At 36.5% G+C, this 22025-nt stretch overlaps 1 protein-coding gene across 1 annotated transcript; it reads right to left on the bottom strand.

Annotated features, from left to right (window-relative positions):
- Positions 1-13958: 13958 nt before the first annotated feature.
- LOC149846944 (transcription factor MYB54-like) lies at positions 13959-19890 on the bottom strand. The gene is made up of 4 exons (XM_089992934.1): positions 19745-19890; positions 14818-15031; positions 14546-14769; positions 13959-14125 (listed from the first exon to the last, which is right to left on the bottom strand). Exons 1-4 carry the CDS (start codon positions 19857-19859, stop codon positions 13959-13961), a joined length of 720 nt encoding a protein of 239 aa, XP_089849060.1. The 5' UTR covers positions 19860-19890.
- Positions 19891-22025: the final 2135 nt, after the last annotated feature.

Here is a 22025-nt window from a genome sequence, read left to right as displayed (position 1 = left end):
AGCAAAGACCTGGCTCACCAATTGGTGATGAAGATTTTAATATAGCTCGACAATCGATTATTCCAAGAGATAATCTTCCTCTGTTTATAGCAGAATATTTAACAGTGGAAGAAATTTTCTTGCGAAGGCCTGCACTTGATAATTCGACCACCTCTCCTTGGCTGAGAGTTTCAGACTTACAGAATTAAGAGAGGTGCTTGACATAACTTGGTGGCAAATCAGTCTGTTCTTGAGCTGTCCCAGGAAATGACACAGGACTTATATCAACTTCTGAAATATTCTTTTGATGCAAGGAAAGCCTCCCTCTCCTGTTAAAAGTCCTGCCACCATTGTGTTGGGTTTGAGAATAAAATTCAACGCCATTTTCTATGGCAGTTTTATCAGTCAAATCATTTGTAAAAGACACTGCCTATTCACAATCCAATGAGATACTAATAACACTACCTTGTGTGCCCTTGGTTTGCAGCAGTAAAAGGGATATATATTCACAGATGGTGAAGCTAAGTGCAGAAGGTCATATTTGTAGGCAAAGGATGGATCATGAACATGATAATCTGGATGCCACTAAGCACAAAGGATGATTGTGACCACAATATACTATACTGTATATAGCACATGGAGGTAACAATAGATGTATTGCTGTGATAAGTGATATTATTTACAGAAAATGTTAGTGATCATGCATATATTTTAAGGATATTTCATATAAAAATATGCATGATTTCATGAGAAAATGATTTAAAAACCCAATTTTATGTTAGTTTCGAGTAAATGTGCTAAAATAATATAAAAATAGAAAATGCATGAAAAATAGTGTTATTTTACATTTTAATACATATTTTAGTGTTTGACATAATTGTAGTTGTTTAGTTTTGAAAATCATAAAAAAATTAGATTTAGAATAGACTTAGTTTTTGTATTTTCTAAAACATAGTCATTTTTGAGTTACTTTGTAAATAACTTTTTGAAGAGAGGTTTTGAAATGGAATTCTTTGAAATAAGATGGACTTATGGAAAAACTTTCAAAATTATAAATACCATACGTAGGGGGAAGAGAGGCTTGTCTTCTCTCTTATGCTTTTGCCTTCTTTTCTAACCCTTCTCCTTCACCTTGTTTCTTTCCTCCTTCTTCTCCTTCTCCCTTGATCTCTCTTCTTCCTCAATCCGGTGGAGGCATCCAGCTACGGTAATGGCATATAGAAGGATTCCACTTCTCTTCTAACCCTTCCAATTTGGTAAGTTCTTCTTCTTCTCCTTCTTCTTCTTCTTCTTCTTCTTCTTCTTCTTCTTCTTCTTCTTCTTCTTCTTCTTCTTCTTCTTCTTTTTCTTTTTCTGAAATTTTCATTTTAATTTCTGTTAAGCATTCATAACTCATATTAAAAGAAATGTGTTTTGATTTACTGTTTTGTTTCAGAAAATTTTAGAATAGACTTTAGTTGTAGTTATATGCATTGTTCGTGAATTGTTTCTGCAATTAAAAACAAAAAAAAAATATAAATCGGATACTGCTGGATATATGCAACGAATATGATTTGAAATTTTTAATCGGATTCAAATATTTCAATAGATGATTTGAAACTCAGTTTGCAGTAATCTGAAGTGTTACCGGAGCATCTAGATCATCTGGATCTAGATCCATTAATAAAGTGTTACAAAAATTCAATCGATCATCTGGATCGATTCTGTTTTTTTTTCGGCGATAAATTTTTTTTTCAAAGCTTCCTGAAAGATAGTGAATGCCGATTGGAGCTTTGGATTGCTGTAAAAGGCCTGCTGGAATCCGGATACATTGAATCGTCTAAGTCCTCCAGTCATCTGAACGGAAGAAATCAATCTGAGGATTGAACTAATGTCGATTGGAAGTATGGTCGGTATCTGCCGGAATCCGGCAGCTATTAGAGGCATCTGAAGCACAGTGTTGTGGTAGCCAGGTGAATAAAATTGAAATTTCAGCATAATCAAGTGAATAGAATTCAAATACTTTGTTGTATCCTGTGATTAAAAAACAGAATCGTGTTTTTTTTACTGGATCCATCGATAATTAAAATTACCTTTGGCCGTGGGTTTTGTTTGTTGTTTTCCGGCAATTAAAGGTGAAAATCCGATCGATTGATTAATTGAATGCTTGATTCTAATCAACCGAATGATTAGATAGAATCCAGTTTGATTTCTGGTGAATTGAAGTTGCTTCTGAACTTTACATTTTCGGTGATTTCCAGCAGCTGTTACTGTTCATTTTCCGGCAAGTGTCTGAATTCTTGTTATTGTTCTAAATTCTAATTTTTGAAATATAGCTGAGATGTTTTTGCAAGCACTGTGTTCAAAAGTAACTGATTTCTTGTTGTTCTTCACTCAGCCATTTCTCAAATTTTTTTTTTCATTTTCCAATTTCTAAAAAAAAATAATAAAATTCCAGTTTTACTCTTAATTCATGTATCGGTTTTTTTTTTTAGCTTTTTTTATTTTAGACTATTGTTTTCTCTGATTGTTTGTATTCTTTGTTTTTAATTTTTTTTCAAATAACTTAGTTCAATCATTTTCCCTGGTTAGTATTTACTAATTTGTTGTTGACTTTCACTATTTTGCTCTTGTTTCAATTACTGTTTTGTTTTTCCTTACATAAATCTCTTATTTTGTCCCTTCCTTGTTGTTATTAGACATTAGTTAAGTGAATATTAGTTAATTGTTAGATGTTAGTAAGTAATTAGCTAGATTTAATTAGTTGTTGTTAATTACTTTGTTATTAGCTTAAGTAGTTCCTTGTTTAGCATTTCTTAGTGAATTGTGATTTCATTAGATCATTTAGAAAGTATATTTCTATCTTTGGTATTGCTCGTGTTCATTTGAATTGTGCAGGATAGCACAAGACTGGAGCAGAAGCGATTACATGACACGAAGTACGAAGAATAAAGTCTTTTTACTTTTTAGCTTAGAATTAGGAATTTGATTGGGTTTGTAAATATTGCACTTTACGCCCTCATCGAAGGGTATTCATTTGTTGTAATAGTTAGTTGTTTTTACCTTTTCTGAACATTTTACATTTCAATAATTCGGCAATAAAGGTTAGTTTAGATTTGTGTGCTTGAATACGAAATATTCCCGTTCCGTGAGTTCGACCCGGTCTCATCCACTAGTGAGAACCGGTTTTTATTATTTGATGTCTGGTTTTCACATGTTTTATATATAAAAATCTTTTCAAAATTACAACGATTTAAAAGAAGACATCAGTTAGTGCATGGGTCAACAACAATATATATTGTTTGCAGGGAAATATACAAAATATAATACAGACAAACCTGGAACTGAGTGGGATTTTGAAACCCATTTACCTCCTCCCCGTGGCAATTATCACCCAACTGTATACATAGCTCGACTATCATCAATTTGCATCAGATTATGAGGTGATTCTCCAGATGTATTCAGAAAGCCCTTTTCAATAGCAAAATCAACTTTAAAGGTAATAGCACTGAATTAAAAAAAATTGTTAACGTACTGGATGCTTGGCATATAACTGAAAACATTAGAATAGAAACAATTGCTTATCGCATAGCACTGGATAACTCTATCTTGTGGAACTCAGGTCTCCTGCAAAATTGATCATGCAGCCAAACTATGCAATGACACATGCTAAAAATGGGATCTACCAAAGATAACCAGGCAAATTCAAAAGAGAAAAAAAAAACCATAGAATCTGAATTATTTCCAGACCCATACATTGTTCATTCAGGGGATTTCACCTAAGAATATAAATGACCATCCTTACAGATAACACTAAAAATCAACACATTTTGCAATAAAGGAGGGGATGGAACCAATTAACCTTTAACGACTCTTTTTTTTTAGAGAAACTGGGGAAGTCTGGAAACAATGATATGAGGAGAGATTGATTCCCATCTGCCAGACGATCCGCTCTTTCCCAAGATGGATCCCTTTACTTATTTTTTTGTTTTTATCAACCATATCATGTTAAGATTTCATATCAGAACAAATCCTTGAATTTAAATAACCATCGCTTAGCACATTCCTAAGGATCTAAGCACATCACTCATGTCCCTATTTATATGTTTCCTCCGAAGCTCCAACACCAACCAGTGCGAAACAAAACACGGACTATGCTGTAATGGATCTATGACACTATAGGTATCATGCAGTGGTGCTATATTGTAAGGAAATCAAAATACAGAGGGCATGGGCTTATATTCAGGTTGCAGAACAAATGGAATCAACAGATCACCGATGACCTATATCATCCCTATACTCAAACGAGAAATCGATGGAGATGCATAGATGATTCAAGGGGACCTTAAGACACAGACGACGCCTATGAAGAACTACTGATCCAGGCAGATGCTGATGATGAGTGCTGAACCCAGGATTGATACAGCCATATACTAACGCAGAGTATATGGAACACGAGTTAATCCCTGTAGTTAAAGTCATCTCTGCTTAATGCCTAGCAGATCGGATTTTACTGAACTGTGTATTATGAAAGGAATGGGAGGCAATCCTATCTGTTGAACTGTAAACCTCATTGATGGTCACACGAACTTTCTGAAACGTCAAAAGATGGACAAACAAAACACCATTCAGTGAAGCAATCAAATGCAATGAAACGGAAGGTAAGCCAAATGAGTAAAATACGATGGATGAAGAAAGCAATTTATAGATGGAATATATTTCAAAAGCAAGATATTATGCTAGGTCGATGAAGTAGCAACTAGAATTTAAACATACTACATAAAAAAAAAACTGAAAGTATCAACAGGGTGCGGGAATTGCAGTAGCGACGACACTTTGAGCCATGATGCAGTAGAAATTAGGATAACAGATTCAGTGCCATCAGCATAAGAACCCAAATGTAGATAACTAATTGAAACTAAAAGGAAAACAGAACATAGAAACAAAATTAAAACCCATGTTGATTCATCAAGACGGGATTAAGATCTTGATGTAAACAAAGAAACAATAGACGAAAAATCAGAAACAAATCGACTTATAAATCAAAAATAAAAAATAAAGAAAGATAAATTATGGGAAAGATGAAGGAAATATGTGGGAACCGTGGTTCCATTCATTGTAGCATAAGGGTGTATCGGGGTTTTGCTACAGGCAACCCAATAACATCCATGGTGCGGTAATGGTGATAAAGCCAAAAGAAATGACAAAAGATCAGAGTCGGAGGAAGAAGAAGCTCTTACCTGATTCTGCTGAAGTTATGAAGACGGAAGGAGGAGAAACACCAAAAGCGCGGAGGGGAATTGATAGATGGTTGAAGTGGTGAAAACGAATCGTTTGCTTCGATTGAGAGGGGGGATACGCTTCTCCTGTGTATTGCTTTAGGGGGTTGATTTTCTCCGGATGAGCTGATTGCTGCAGGGGGGTTGATTGTCCTCCTTCGGGTGAATGGGTAGAACCAAGGGGAATCTGGAGAAGAGGGGGGATCAAGAAGAAGGAAAAGAACATGGCAGGGTGATCACGGATCGGGGAAGAGGAAGCGTGAAGGTGAGGTGAAGACGATGCGGGGGTGAGGAGGCGGTATTGCTGAAGGAGGAAAATGGGGAGGTGATAACGGATGGATCTGAAGGAGGAAGAAGAGGTTTGTTAAATAGGGAGAGAAAGGAGAATCGAGAAGAAGTTGGTTGAAGATGGGTGGTTCAGAAGGTGAAGATGTGCGAAGGGCCGTCGGTTGAGGGTTTCAGTGAGAAGAAGGAGACTGAGAGAGGGAGAGAGGCGCCGCCTCCCCTCTTTTCTTACGAAGGTTTTCTAAAGAAACCCTAAAAAGAAATTTACGAAAGGGGCCCTTTGTTTTTAGGATTTTTACAAAGAGGGGGCTCCCTCAAAAAGAGATTTACAAAAGTATTTTTTTTTAAAAGAAAACGAGGTTTTTAGTAAAAACTCATTTGTTTGTCTCATGATTTTTCCAATTATTTTTCATTTTTTTTTGTATTTTTGGAAGAGAAATTTAAGACTTTACGAGAAAACAAAGATTGGACACTAATTTTTTTGTATTTTTGCAAAGTATTTACAAGAGAGAATTTTTCTGAGAGTTCAAGGCTATTTTGAGAAAATTTCTTCAAAAAATGGGTTTGGACCCAGGTTTCGAGAAAATGTCCGAGTTTTGACACTCGAATCGAGAAATACAATGTGATGGATCCAAACAGATGTCGGATGGACTGTCCGAGCTATTTGAAAACTATTTTTGGTATTTTCTTAAAAATTGGACAATAAGACTCAATTTTGAATCTGGACAATGGATCCGGATCCAAAATCAATTTAAAATGAATTTAATTTCAGTAAAGCTTGAGAAAAGAACTGGAATTTAGATTTTTTGCTCAAAAAAAATGAATTTAGGGGCAAGAAGGGAATATTTAAAAGATTTTGAAAAATTTGGGGTGTTCACAGCAATGACTGGTGTTGTGTTCATATTACTCCCAAACCCGAACACACGACCCTTTTTTGGTTCACCGGTTGCAGTCACCTATGTTGCAGGATCAAAAGGCGAATGCTGAGTGGAGTCATCACCATATCGCTCTACCATCTATTGCTCGTATGACTCCTACAAAGTATAGATTAATACAATAAATACATACCATTGTCGCTCTCACCTTCTCTAATACGAACTCTCTCATGCTCTTATGTTTATATGTTTCAACAAACACATCCTTGTAAGGTATAATGCCTCATTTTTCTGCTTCCTATGAAGTTAAATGATAAAAAAATCAATTAAAAAGTATGCAACAATACTTATAAATTTGACAATATATATTAATGAGTTACCATTTTCTTCTAGTGGCTCCCAAAAGTCCTAGATTCACCTGTGTGTAGATGGGCATCAGGCATCTTCGCTCAGTTTTGTGCAGCCTTTGCTAAGCGGTTTCAAAATTCATGGCCCGCCCACTTGTCGCATATTGCATCCCAATAATTTGTCTTGATAGTAGGAGGGTCATGGTCATTCTACTGCAGTGGATCATCTATCACACAAGATGCTTTTATTGCTACAGTCTTCATATTGTGCAGCATGTCTACAAATCGACTGACAACCACCTTCTGCCATACCCGCCTGGCGTCCTGCTCCTTTTTCGCAGTCACGAAGTGATTCGAAGCCTACAAATAATTTTAGAAAATTAGTATACATGACTATAATAAAAAATTAAATATGAAACACATTAGATATGATAAACAATTGTATACCATAAATGAGGACCACAATCTTTTCAACACCTCATTTGGGTACTCTTTCCATTGAGCGACCAATCCTGAAAGATGTTGAACTAATGACTGCCTAATTTATCGTATTACTTCTTGTCGCTCAAACCTCACACTGCACATGAATTGGTACACATTAACTATCGATATACACTATTTATAAGATAAGTATTAGATAAGTGAAAATGAAATACTTACGGTCGATTATCGATATATAAATTTGAATGAGTCATCGTGTGTCAGACTGAGAAGACCTTGCATCCGGCGTTGTCTCGTGACATGTATGAATAGCTGGTGTAGGTGGGTCATGTGCAGGCGAAACATCATCAATAGAAAAATGAGTTAAAAATTTACATAATGCACATTCAAACTAATCAAATATACAATTAGTTAAATGATATACCTATCGAAGCATCCTGTGAAAATGAAGGCTGAAACTGACTACCACTGGGTGCTCGACCACTGTGACCTCCACGAACCTTATTCTAACAAATAAAAAAATTATTTGGATCAGTTACACAACTTTATATCTTCATGGATACATAATCAAATCATAAATAACTTCATACAAACATGCATACAGTCACATCAAACATTGCAATACATTCAAATCATATTTACACTTATCACAAGAATATTTAGAATGACGAAATCACATTCATCAACACGATACATTCATTTGAAGCATGTTTTCATGATATAATTTCACATGGAAGGCATAATCAAATTGAAAATAACTTCATGTAAGCATGAATACAGTCACATCAAACATTGCAATACATTCAAATCATTCATATCAAAATAATGTCAAACATGTACTTATAGCAAACACAGTCCAATATCCCGTTAACTACTACCATGACTAACATAAAATTTGAACTCTAAAAATAAGAGCACTTCTATTTTCATACATTCAAATCATACTTAGCATGATCTCTGAACTCCATCAAAGCAGTCCTAGATATCCACAACTAGGTGAGTGTGTGAACAGAAAAGTGTTGCATCCAAGAAATTAAATAACCTGTGATGCGCCTGCATCACTTACTCACCATGGGTATTTACCTGATTTGCATGCTTTTGCCTTTGCATTTTTCTTATTTCTTTTTGCATGACATTTTTAGCCGCATGCGATGCTTAACACTAAGCATTATACAATTAGCCCAGCTACACACCTGCAAAGCACAAATATATAAACAAAGGATTGGCCTGCGGTGCCTTTTTTATCGGAGTGCCTTCGACTGAAATATAGGCTCGCAGCACAATACAGTGAGGCAAGCGGGGGATTACCATAGCCGTGCACTCTGTGTGCGGTGGATTGCCGCAGCTTGCATGAAGCATTAGAAGTTTGTTGGAACTCTAAAGGTGATTACTCGTCTCAGCTTAGCATCCCCAGGTCAGGTTAGGCCACCCGCTGAGTTTAAGCATATCAATAAGCAGAGGAAAATAAACTTACAATGATTCCCCTATTAATGGTGAGCGAACCGAGAATAGCTCAGCTTGAGAATCGGTAGGCTTCGCTTACCGAGTTATAGTCTGTAGAAGCGTCTTCCTCAATGGACTGGACCCAAGTCCTCTGGAAGGGGGTGCCAGAGAGGGTGAGAGCCCAGTCGTGTCTAGACCCTGTCGGACCACGAGGCGCTGTGAACGAATCGGGTTGTTTGGGGGTCGTCGGGTGGTCAGCACACTATACACGGCGACATCAGTGCTTGAGAGACGTTGGCGGTGACACATGGCACACAATGGCATAAGTGTTCAGGGGTCATCGGGGGCGGCACACGGTGGCAAGAGATGGAGTGAGGGAAGGAGAGTGTGGTGGCTGACGGGCGACAAGAGAAGGAGGAGGTGAAGGAGAGTGTGGCGGGCGACAGGTGACGAGAGAAGGAGGAGGTGAAGGAGAGTGTGGCAGGTGGCGAGAGAAAGAGGAGATAAAGGAGAATGCAGCGTTTGATGGTCGACGAGAGAAGGAGGAGGTGAAGGAGAATGTGGTGGGCAATGGACGTTGAGAGAAGGAGGAGGTGAAGGAGAGCGTGACGGGTGATGGATGGCGGGGACGGGCGGGGGACGACGGGCGATAGTTGAGGGGCGAAGGGCGACGACCGGCGACAGAATGAAACAGAGAAAGAGAAAAGAAAGGGTCTCGCATTAGGGTTTTACGGGAAATTTAGCAACGGATTTGCGATGAAAAAATTCTGTCGCAAATGTCATCACAAATTTATGATGGAGTAGCAATGAAAAAATGGTGTCGCTCATCCATCGTGAAGTTGTGACGAAGTGTGAGACAAAATTTGTTCGTCGCTAATCCATCACAAATTAGCAACAACATTGGCGACAAAATTTTTTCATCGCAAATTTCGCAACTAATTCTAATTTTAGGGACAAATAATTTTCTCTCGCTAATCCATCATAAAGTTGAGACGAATTATTTTTGTCACAATTTTTTGTCGCTAAATAACATTTTTCTTGTAGTATAAGGTTTAAAAATTGATAAATTAAGATTTTTACAAATATCCAAGACATAAAAATCATATTTTTTTATAAAAAACATGATCCAAGTATGGTTGCAAACTGACTATGATGAACACATTTATAGGGTCATATTTGTATAAAAAACCCGAAAATGCCTGTTCATTTGTAGTAGGCTGGTGGTAGGCAAAAAACTTGGTAGGCAGCTATCACTTTTTGTGCATATATATATATATATATATATATATATATATATATATATATATATATATATATAAGAAAATTATGGTTTTATATCATTATGTTTATAGGGTAATTAGAATATGTAAATTGAGTAAATCTACAAACCCTTATGAACCCATAGGAACTCTCCAATCTCCATATCGACAGCTCCTGTGCAAACCTCCTTTTCTCTTCGCTTCTTTCCCTTCTTTCTCCTTTCCCCTCCCACCATCGACCCTTCCTCCACCTCCACCACTGCCTCCACGTCAGACGACCGTCCCACTGCCCCGCCTTCCCACCAGATGGCCTCTCTCTATCTCTCTCAATCTCCCACTTCTCTGCCCTCTACCTCCCGCCACCTCTCTACCCTGTCCAACAACCTTACGCCTCCCTCTGCCTCGCCGCCTCATTGAACAACCTCCTCTCTCTCTCTCTCTCTCTCTCTCTCTCTCTCTCTCTCTCTCTCTCTCTCTCTCTCTCTCTCTCTCTCTCTCTCTCTCTCTCTCTCTCTCTCTTTCTCTCTCTCTCTTTCTCTCTCTCTCTTTACATCACCGGACGAGAGACAACCTCCCCGTCGCCTAGCCGGACATCCTTCCTGCCACCCCGTCGGACATCCTTCCTCCCACCACCTCTCACCGTGGTGGTCCTCTAGTGGTGGAGGTGGTGGGAGGGAAAAGAAGGGAAAGAAGAGAAGGGGAAAGGGAGTTTTCATAGGAATCGTTGATCTAGAGATTAGAAGATTTCTGTGGGTTCTCAAGGGCTTACAGATTTACCAAGTTTACATATTCTAATTACCCTATGTATAACGTCCTGAGATTTTTAACCACTTGTAAAACATATAAAAATTAATTTTTTTTTCTTTTATTGAATAATTATTAGCAAAAACATTTTTAACTTTGGTTCAAAACCCCAGACGGGTTACATTTCACACAAAATGATTATACTAAATTTAAATGCGTATAACACGACTTTTAAAATATTTCAATTTCAAAAGAATAGAGTATTATAAATTCAACACAATAGTAACATTATCTGAATTTAGTGCACAGGAAAGAAAAATGATTGACTTGTCGATGTCGTCGTAACATCCTGTATCTATTCTGCAGCTATATAACTTTCTTTACCTGCATTCTCATAAAATGGGTCAAACTCGTGAAATCCTGGTAGGTATACACCAAAACACATGGTGGGTGTACAAAGCTAATACATGTAGCACATTAATAATAACATAATCCATTCAATCAAATATCTATGATATACTTCAATCATGGTGCACATACATGATATATATCAATTACGAGAACATAATGCATTCCTTTGCAAAGTAACTAAGTAGATGTGATGTGTCATTCACCTAATAAGTCAACATATTCGTTTGTAGGTATAATATGTCATCCACCTAATATACGACACATTTATTCCAATCATACTGTAATCTATAGTCGATCTGAGTTCAACATGTAATTATGTTACAATAATTGAAGTACAGTTAAATCCATAGATTCACAACTGTCTATCTCAATCAACTCATTCTATTATCACAATCCATCATAGCTATTATATTTAACCTATTTATTCTCTCAGAGATTTACCATATATTAAAACAAGTTTTCCATTAGATTACCTGGTCTTGAAATGTACATCCTCACAGGCTCGTCTTACCTGGACTACCTGGTGTTGGGTCTGTACATTCTCACAGAATCACCCTAGCCAGACTGACCTAGTTTTGGCCACATACATCCTCGCAGGGGTCATCCTCATGAGATTACCTGATTGTGGGACTGTACCTCCTCACAAGGATTATCTTAACCGACTATCTGGTATCGGACATGTATAACCTCACAAGATCCTCCTCTTGAGAAGAACTCCTCAATGTGTTACTTGATCCTAGGAATTCATATTTTCATACATGCCTAAACACATTTTGATCACTCGCAAGGTCGATGGGTACCAATTCGGCCACAAGCATGTATCAAATCAATTAACAAATCACAAGGTTATTAGGTATTACACATATTAATTCAGTTGACCATATACAAGGTCATGAGCCACATGTTCGGACTTGAACAATCAATTGATCAAATATCAACATAACTATTACATAATTTATTTATGTGTTTCAATCATTATACCATTCAATATTTCATGCATGTATCTCATATCACATCATATATTATGTATCACATCATGTGTCATTTCAATATAGAAGCATATCATTACATGCATCAACATCATGTCATAGCCACATGTAATATCATATAAAAATCCATACATTCAAAAATTGAATCTCACGGCATACGATCATGAAATTCTATGTATGCATATGTGAGCATGTGTGTTCTATAGTACGAAACATCTAAACCTCGAGCATATGAAATTTCTACGTAATTTGAGTCATGCATGCATGATTCAAGTCATATATACATAGCTCATACATGTATCATCAAAAGCTTGTAACTATATGAAATCATACGCAAACAATATTTACTATACTAATATGCATGCATTAGAATCGCACAAAATACCATAGTTAGTGTAAGTTTACCCTGCCTTGTTTGAAGATTATGAAAACCTTAAAAATGGCAAACTTCTTCAATAATGAGCTCCCACACTTGAGAGCTACTATAATTTTATGGATTTAAAGAGAGCCTAATTAGAGGTCACTTTCAAAATCGTGAAAATGATTTATTTTACTCCAAAAAAATCAACACCTAGATGAGGAGAGAAAGAGAGAAAGGTCACTAGAATGGCGGCCTTCCTTGACAGTGGTGGCAAAACCGAAAGAGGGTGGAGTTAGTTGGTGGTATCCCACACAACCACCAAAAGTGGTGGTGTCAGTTCAGTGGGGAGGCTGGAGTCTAGCCAGTAAGGGAGAACCAAACTCAAGGACTCGGCTGAGGTCCAACCACTCCACCGCACCAAGGTGCAATCGGGTGTAGTGGTGGCTATGGTGGTAGAGCAAGGCATGGTGGAGGTGGTGGCTGCCACCACTTCCCTTTTACAAGAAAGAGGAGAGAAAGGGGGTTACAAATGGGGGTATTTATCGAAAAAAAAGAGAGAAAAAAAATGAAGGATTTAGTGATGTGGGTAGGTGAGGATTTTAGGGGATATGAGAGGATTTTGTGAGGATTTTAAGGAAGAAAAGAGTGAGGGAAAGAAGGAAAGGAGGAAAAGAGGGAGGAAAAGGAGGTGATGAGTGATGGGTGATGGGATCCAAATGGATCCCAACCCATCACTTGGTAACTGGATTCATTCTTAGATACAAAACTGAGTTTGGATTTGGTTTGGGTTGGGTCTACTAACATTGGATCCAAAAGACCCCAAATCTGACTCAAATAGCATTGTACCCTCGTAAAAACTTTATTTTTTCCTCAGAATAATATATTATTATTATTTAATCATTTTTCTCAAAAATCTTATAAAAATCCTATTTTCTCACAAATAATATTTTATTATTATTTAATCATTTCCTCCGAAATTCTCAATTTAATTTTCCAAATAATTGCAAGAGACGGTGAATTGCTAAATATTCATAATTCACCAAAGTAGATTCGATTCTGAACCAGCCTAAAAAATTTGTGGACTTTACACTATGTTTATATACACTTATATATAAAGAGTCAACCTTATATTCATGACTGCTTTGCATGCATAAATTTGACCTTGCCACACACATCTAGCCACACTAATTACTTAGTTTAAGATCAAGCTTGCAAATAAAAATGCAATTAACCACATACAACTGATTTTTCGTATAGGAAAATAAAAGATTAGATAATGATACTGATGTTACAATTACAAGGCGTTCCAATTCAACTCCAATTTGTTGGAAGTAATTGAAGTTACTGGAGCATTAATCTTCTCTAGAGAATAGGCTTGTTCTCCAAAGTTGACTCCAAGGCCTCATTGTTCCAAGACAAAAGTATTAATAAGCATTCTGGCCATGCACTTTTCAGTTGTAGATTTACAAACAAAAGCCTTTATGCCAAATTTCTTTTAAATAAACTTCATGTTTCCATTAATTAATGTTTTCATACGAAAATTTCACTTGGAAAGACAGCCAATATCTAGGCAGCCCTTCCAACTTCTAGGAAGTCTATGTAAGGAATGCCTGACACCTCAATCCTCTCTCTATCATCTTCTTCATCTTTCCTCTCATGTTCCATCTCTTCAAGGTTGTTAGAATCAGTATTTACTCCAAGAAAATTGTAAAATACAACTTGATCTTCTCTGTCTGCAATTAAAGAATGCTAATTATTAGTGAGAAAGAAAGGAAGAAAATGACAATGTTGCAAAAATCGGTTTCTAAACCGTCAATTTAGAAAATTGGCCTGAATCAAATTATTTTGAATGTGTTTATTTAAAAAATAAAAAATCATAAGAAACCAAAAAATAAAAAAAGTTATCTCAAAAAACGAAAATACAAAAATGAAGTAAATGATTACTTAGATGTTCAATCAAATTCTAAATTACGGATTTAATGCTTAAAAGTATAATAGCAAACAATATCACAATATATTAAAAAGAAAAAAGAAAACCGATTAAGACTGATTTTTAATAAATCGGTGAAATGCTAGTTGATTTTGATTCAAATTGGCCGATTGAATTCGATTTTAACATTGGAAATGGTATTGCATCACGTCTTTATGCTTACCTTCTAGAAGCTTCTTGCCATTACTGCAGTTCCGATTTTGACTCATAATAATTGGATAATTAAATCTTCTATAAAACTTTTCAAACAACATTCTCAGTTCCCACGAGTGTTGCTTCATCGTTTCAGTATGTATTGATGATAATGATGACAATGATAGTGGTGGTGGTGGTAGCAGTGGTTGTGACGATGATGATGATGATGGCAATGACAATGATGATGATCGCCTTTCTCCTTTCGTCATCAAACCCTCATGCGTTTTCATTGCATGAAACCTGGATTTCTCTCTGTATCTTCTTGCCATGATCACATGCCAATGATTCTTGACTGTATTGTCTGTCCTTCCAGGGAAAAGTCTGGCAATAACTGCCCACTTATTCCCATGAACTCTATGAGAATCAAGGAGCCTTTCCTCCTCTTCCGCTGTGAATGGGCTCCTATCTATTCTTGGATCCAATTGGTTGAACCATCTCAATCTGCAACTCTTCCCTGCTTCCATCCAGCTATTCTATAATCAAGACCATAATTTTGAAGACACGCACACGCACACACACACACACACACACACACACACACACACACACACACACACACAAAATTTGGATCCTCCTAACTATCAATATGGTGAGGAGTGTGCTGATTTTTTATGCTTTAAGACATGGTTTGGTAAATCTGACCCTTAAATGTGTTGGGCATGATTCATTTGCTAGGAATCAGATGTTGATCATGTTTTTTTAATGAAAAAATATTATTTTTTGAGTCTTAAAATTAATAAATGTTATGAGTCATCGATTTTTGATGTCTTATAAAAACTTGCTCACATTTCATGATCAGATGATCCAAAAGCCTATTCTTACTAAACACACCATATGTAGATCTATATCTACAAGGTTAGATTTCAAAAAACAAAAATATATGCACCCTTCTACTATTAGGAGCAATGTTGTATCATTAATGTGGGGGTGTATTGTACGATACACCTCTGAATCTTATGATACGCCCTGTATCTTACTATACACTACGATACGGGGCATATACTAAGATACACTATAAATGCAGTTTAAATGCACTTATTTCAATTTTTTTTTAAAAACATATAAGGCATATTTATCCCTTAGGTCTAGTTCATATTTATCTCTAAAGAGCTTACGAGTGATTTAGAGACTTTTAAAAAAAAAAAAAAAAAGATGATGTTGATGATACTCAATGATTGATGTTATCCAATTCATTTTTGTTTGAAATTTAAAAAAAATTAGTTATGCAATTTTTTTAAGCATTAAAAAAATACTGTTTTTTGTTTATGTAAACACACATTATTATTAATCTTGTGACTTATTAGCTTACATTCATTATTTAATATGTATATTATTTTATAGTTTGCATTTTTCTTGTGAGATTGCCATTTGTAGCATATTATCGGTTCAATGTCTTATGCATGTCATTCATAGTACATAATTGTTTTGATATGCAATATTATAGTTTTATCTTATGCAATTCATTATTGTTTGATGATGTCTTATATAGCTCATAGAGACATAAATGTTTCGTATGTAATTTTATGGTTGTATTTTGTGAAATTCATCATTGTTTTATGTGTTATGATTTTTTAAAAAATTTCTCAAGTTTTTCTGATTTTTTTAAAATTTAAAAAAAATTATTAAAACTTTATGATCTTTTACAATATATATCTAACTTTGGACCCGACCGATACGGTTACCATACTATACTTACAATGCATAACCGTTTGTGCACTCTAATAACATTTGCAATTAATTTTGGAACGTTATAATATATATATATATATATATATATATATATATATATATATATATATATATATATATATATATGTGTGTGTGTGTGTGTGTGTTACAATGCATAACCGTTTGTGCACTCTAATAATATTCACAATTAACTTTGGGACGTTATATGCCCCTAAAAATGGCTTTCTTGTAATTTTTTTTGGATTTTTTGTCATCTGCATAAATATACTTTTTACCATAAAAGTGTAATGACAAATCTATCCTTCCTTTGAGACGTGTCCGTTCCCTGACCTTTCTTCCCTTCTTTCAATGGTTCAATGGCTGTTGAACCATGATTACGTACCCACCAGAAAATTACTAGAAAACGATCAAGGTCTGAAGCCACCGAAAACTCGTTGGAACATGGGCTTCACGCAGACCTTCTGCCTACCTGTAGTTTCATTAGTCTGGTGAATGCTTTCGGTGGGTTTCGAACATTTCATCTGGTTTCTGCTTTTCAGGTTGATTAAAGAAAAGGTAGGCACTTTCATTTGTCTGCTGAACTCCTCGGCCTAATATCGTTCTAGAGGCTCAAATATGTTGGCAATAAGATCGAATTTGGAAAGTCAACTGCATTGCCTTGCCAAAGTGTATGTTCAAACTAACTTGAAAAAAGGAAAGCAAGAAATATATCTTAAGACTAATAATTCTGCAATCTGCAGATTTGTTGTGCCCTTATAAAATTGCTTGTACTGAAAACAGAAAAATTTTACTCATCCAGCTAGAGAAAACATTCTCTATCACTCTTTTTCATTCAAGTCATCCTGGTGAAAATTTGAAGACGAGTAAAGGAAAGCAAAAACTGCTCTCAAAAAAAAAAAGAAAATGGCATGAAGATTTGTGAATCAAATATGGAAAGCAGCTTTTCGTTCACTGATGATCAAGCCGCAATACAATCTGAATATGGTTTGAGTTTTATGGATCTAAGTCTTCCTAATGGTGACCATACATTTACACCCTTAAAAGCAAGTTAATCAGTATTCTTGACACTGCACTTGCACATCATTTTTTGATGGCGGGAGACCTTGATCATGCTCCGACGATTTCCTGATGGGTATACGATCATGGTAAGCAGCTATTGAAAGAAGTGAAGAAAGATTAGGGAAAGGGCAGGGGACTCAAAGGAAGGATAAATTTGTCATTAAGTTTTTATGCTAAAAGAATACTTTTAAGCAAATGACAAAAAACCCAATAAAAAATTTACATGAAAGCCATTTTGAGGAGCATATACCATCCCAAAATTAATTGTGAATGTTATTAAACTGCAAAAACTGTTGCGCATTGTAACACTTCCCTATATATATATATAATCACTAAAATATGAGAACTAGAAATATGGGCATTTCCAATATTTGTTTTGTAAATCCAAATATGTGGATGTGCTTGGCATGGTGAATTTGCTGAGAATCAACTGTTGGATCGTGTATTTTCAATGAAAAAATATGATTTTTGAATGCTTGAATATTTATGATGATTATAAGCCATTGATTTTAAAGCCTTAAAAAAATCTCCTTTATGCATCAAAATCTGATGATTCAAGAGCGGGTTCTTATAAAACCAAGCATGTAGATAACATGTGTACGGTTAGATTCAAGAGAAAAGAACAAAAAATCTATGAAAATTGCAGCTTACACATTAGTTCTCATATTATATATATATATATATATATATTTATGATTAGAAGTAATACAAACATAATTATGTGCAAAAGGCATATGGACAAGGCACTTGTGATGTATTTTTGCAAATCCGACTCTGCAGATATGGTTGGCATGGTTCATTTGCTAGGAATCGACACTTGGATTGCATCTTTTCAATGAAAATCAATATTTGTTTATTTTTCGCACTGATCCCCTACTCTCTCTCTCTCTCTCTCTCTCTCTATATATATATATATATTTATATATGTGTGTGTGTGTGTGTGTGTGTGTGTGTGTTACCGATGTTTCTATGTACAAGTCTCTCTTTTTATTTTTAATTGTTTTCATAAAACAAACCTTATTGATGTGATCTATATGATTTGTTTAGTGAGAATCAGATTTTGGATTGTCCAATTGCACCATGTAGGTAGGATTTTGTAAGACTTGAAAAATTAATGGCCTAATATTGTGCAATATTTTTAGGACACAAAAACATATTTTTAGGTAAAAAAAATATGATCCAAATGCCGATTCTTAGCATTCGGTCCATATTTACTCTATAAAATCTGATTGGATCAAAACAACCTGCACCATGGTGCTTGTACCTGCAAACATTTGTAGCAAATACTATTATATATATTATATTGGTACACACTTGATTTAAATAGTTCTAATCTCAAAACACAAAAACTAACCTTTGTGTCATCTTTTACATTTTGTACTTACTATTTTCATGTGCTAAAGTTGAATCAAACATAAAGTTTCATATCACTTTTAAACCACCCTTGTCTTCATGAGTTGTGAGCCATTGGGTTTTCACCATCTCAAAAAATGAATCTTAGTGCGTTAGACATGATAAAACCTTCTCAAATAGTAAATAAAACATGTTAAACATACTGCTGCAGTTACATTTGCCGTTTCGTGGCTTGATCCATGCAAACAAGAGTGTGTACCATTGTATTTTATCATGGTTTAAAGCCATCATATATTTTCTCTATATGAGAGAGAGAGTTCAGCAAAATATGTTACTTTTACGATAATGAAACACAGAAATCGTGGCATCTTTTCAAGGGCTTGTTCATTGAGTTATTAAATCAGGTAGGATCCTTGTTAAGTCCTTCAATAACAAGTATGTGAAGAACCTGATAACTTTGCTTTTAGATAAGCTATTTGTCTTTTTAGTGGGTGTTTGGATGGACCCACTTTTCCAAAAAAAAATGAAATAAAATTGGGAAGTTGCACCGTGCTCCTTAATGCAGTTTTCCGAATCAGTATCCGCAGTCTGAATAAATGGGTGTATCCAAACAATGCATCACTGTTCGCAAGAAATTCCCATGCAGAGAAAATTAAGGAAAAGACTAAAATTTGAAACTTGTTATCAGGTTTAATAAGAGAACAAAAAAGATTCTCCAGACATTATGAAACTTATTAACATTATTTATTATGGATAAACAAAGCCATGCACTTGTTTAAAATTTGAACATTCAAAAGGAAGGACCGGATGCAACCAATCATCCAGTAAACTAAGAAATTGCACCATAAATCAATATCCAATTTCTCATATTTTTTCTCTTATCCGGATAAGTGGGTGCATCCATAACCAATCTGCGCCAATAACGACCGATACTGTAAACTTTTATTGAATAAAAGCAAAAGGTTCAAAGTTCCACATTCTTTTATCGTTTTCACAGAAACTCATATATAAGAAGTTTTCCTTCTTCCTCTTTTAACTATGAGGTTTGCAAGAAAAGAAAACCGACCTGATCTTCCCTGAAGCTTTTCTGCAATGGTGTTCCAATTCTGAGGGCCATATTGTTGAACGAGTTGCTTCAGTTTCTCGTCTTCAGATGGCCTCCAGTGGCCCCTCGTGCACATCTGATCTCACCAAAACGAAGGTCGATCTGCCTCCTCCTACAACTTTGCTCAAGTACATGAATGAGATTGAGAGGAGGAGGCGTAGGGAGAGCTTTATAGATGTTTGGAGAAAACCGATAAAGGAGAAGGAAGAGAGTTTCCGTTACAAAGTGTTTTTTTTTTCTTTCAAGAGGGTGTGGTACCTTGCACCTTTGATGCATACGTCTGGTCTAACGTGGGATTTATGCATTTTTTATGAACTGTCAGTTACCAAAACGCCCTTGTCTTCTCTTTGTAACTACCAACCTAGTAGGTCATAATATCACTGCCAACATCACACGGCTTTAACTTTTAACCTTGCTCAACTCTCACACACACAAAAAACTCTCAACTGTATTTCTTAATGTTGTCAGTATCGGCCTGTTAAAAATCGATATGATACCCAAGGTTGTTAATTGCGACGAGGCAAAGCTAGGCGTTGAGCCTGTTATGAAGTGAGGCGTCAGCCTTGAGGCATTGAAGCATAAGTTTCATGATCAAATTAATAAAATATATAATATTAATAAAATAATAAAAAATTTAATGGGGTTTGGATTTCATGAGACCCCCAATAAGTCTCACCAAATCCAATCCAAAGACCCAAAACACTTGGACTGTGTTAGGTACCCATACCCCAGACCCAATTCTTCTTCCTTTTATTTCATACCGCAAGGGAATGCCATCATTCCCCTAAGTTTTATTTATTTTTTTGTTTTGTTTGTTTCTTTGCTCTTTCGACGAACCAGAACCTCTGCCGGCACCTTTTCCGACGGTGTCACCCCACCTGAGTCACCCCTTCCACTTCCCTTTTTCCTCTTCCGGTGGGAACCACCGCCCCCACCGAACTTCCTTTGCTTTTCTCGTGTGAACAAGGTGTCCAGACGGCCACCCATGGTGGCCCAACGCCGCGGGCCCTCTTCCCCCTTTTTCGGCCAGTTGAAACTACTCGAGGACTGAGGCATCGCCGCTGGACTCCCCGTTTTCACGAATCAGCAAAGAGACGGGGATTACCTTCGCCCCCGCCGTCCACTGCCAGTCCACGGAAAGGGTAGGGTCACCTCTGCCCCCACCGTCCGTGCCGCTTACCGTGCCTCATGGGAAGGGAGGGTCTGCCCAGAGATTTAGGGCGGTCAAGACAACTGCTAAATCTCGTGAATGCTTCCGAACCTTCAGGTGCTCGCTCTCTCGCACAACAACCTCTCCGGCGTGCTCCTGTCCTCACTTTACGCCTTCGGCTCCTCACCGCCACTGCTTAGAATCCTGCATTTTGGGTTTAACAAGCTCACCGGCATCGCTCTGCCAGAGAACAATGCAGCCGGTGGGGTCGCAAGCTTGCTGCAAGTCCTCGACCTTCAGACCAACATCATCGATGGTGAGGTTCCCTTCTGGCGGGTGAACATGATGCGTACGCCTTAGATGCTAAGCATGCTTCGATGCGAGGCGTACGCCCATGTGAAGCGTGCGCTTCGAGAATCAAACGTCTCACTACAGCGCTTAGGTACTTTTTGCTTAGGCTTTGCCTCTGACAACACTGATGCCTCTCACAACACTGATGATACCAACCTGAATCAGCTATTTTTTAATAAATAAATAAATAAACTTAAAATTAAAATTTAATATTATTTTAATGATTTTAACACGTGTCACATTTTAATTGACATGAAATATTTTTTAACGACTTAGTTGAGAATCGGTACCCGCCCGATTCATCTGAATCTTTGGCCAAACGATTCTCCTAATAAATGCTGAATAAGAATCCAGCAATCAAAGCAGTCGCCTACAAGGGCTCTGCAGAACTAGCTGGGTGTGCATCTCTTGCTGCAAGGCCGGAGCCAATGAGGAATTATTGTTGTTTACACTGCGAACATGGACACAGGGTCATTAGCCCATATATAATGGGACGTTCAAATCATACTGGTGGTTTCTTTCCCTATCAAAAAGAAAGATTAATGATCACTTTTCATGGTGATTGCCTCCTTTAAAAGCGGACATGGTTTCACTTCTTAAAAATGATTAATAAAATTTAACATTACGGTTCAAATAAAACTCACTAGGTCAAAATGAGATAAAATAACGAGCTAGAGAGGTGAGTTTCAATCATAAATTGCTTATCTGGCTAGTTTTTGTATGCGTAAAGTTAATGCCGTT

Source organism: Nuphar pumila, chromosome 2 (genome assembly GCF_984573655.1).
Source record: "Nuphar pumila chromosome 2, dmNupPumi1.hap1.1, whole genome shotgun sequence".
Taxonomy (NCBI): domain Eukaryota; kingdom Viridiplantae; phylum Streptophyta; class Magnoliopsida; order Nymphaeales; family Nymphaeaceae; genus Nuphar; species Nuphar pumila.
Note: the sequence above shows the minus strand (reverse complement) of the source record. Positions and strands in the feature narration are given on the sequence as shown.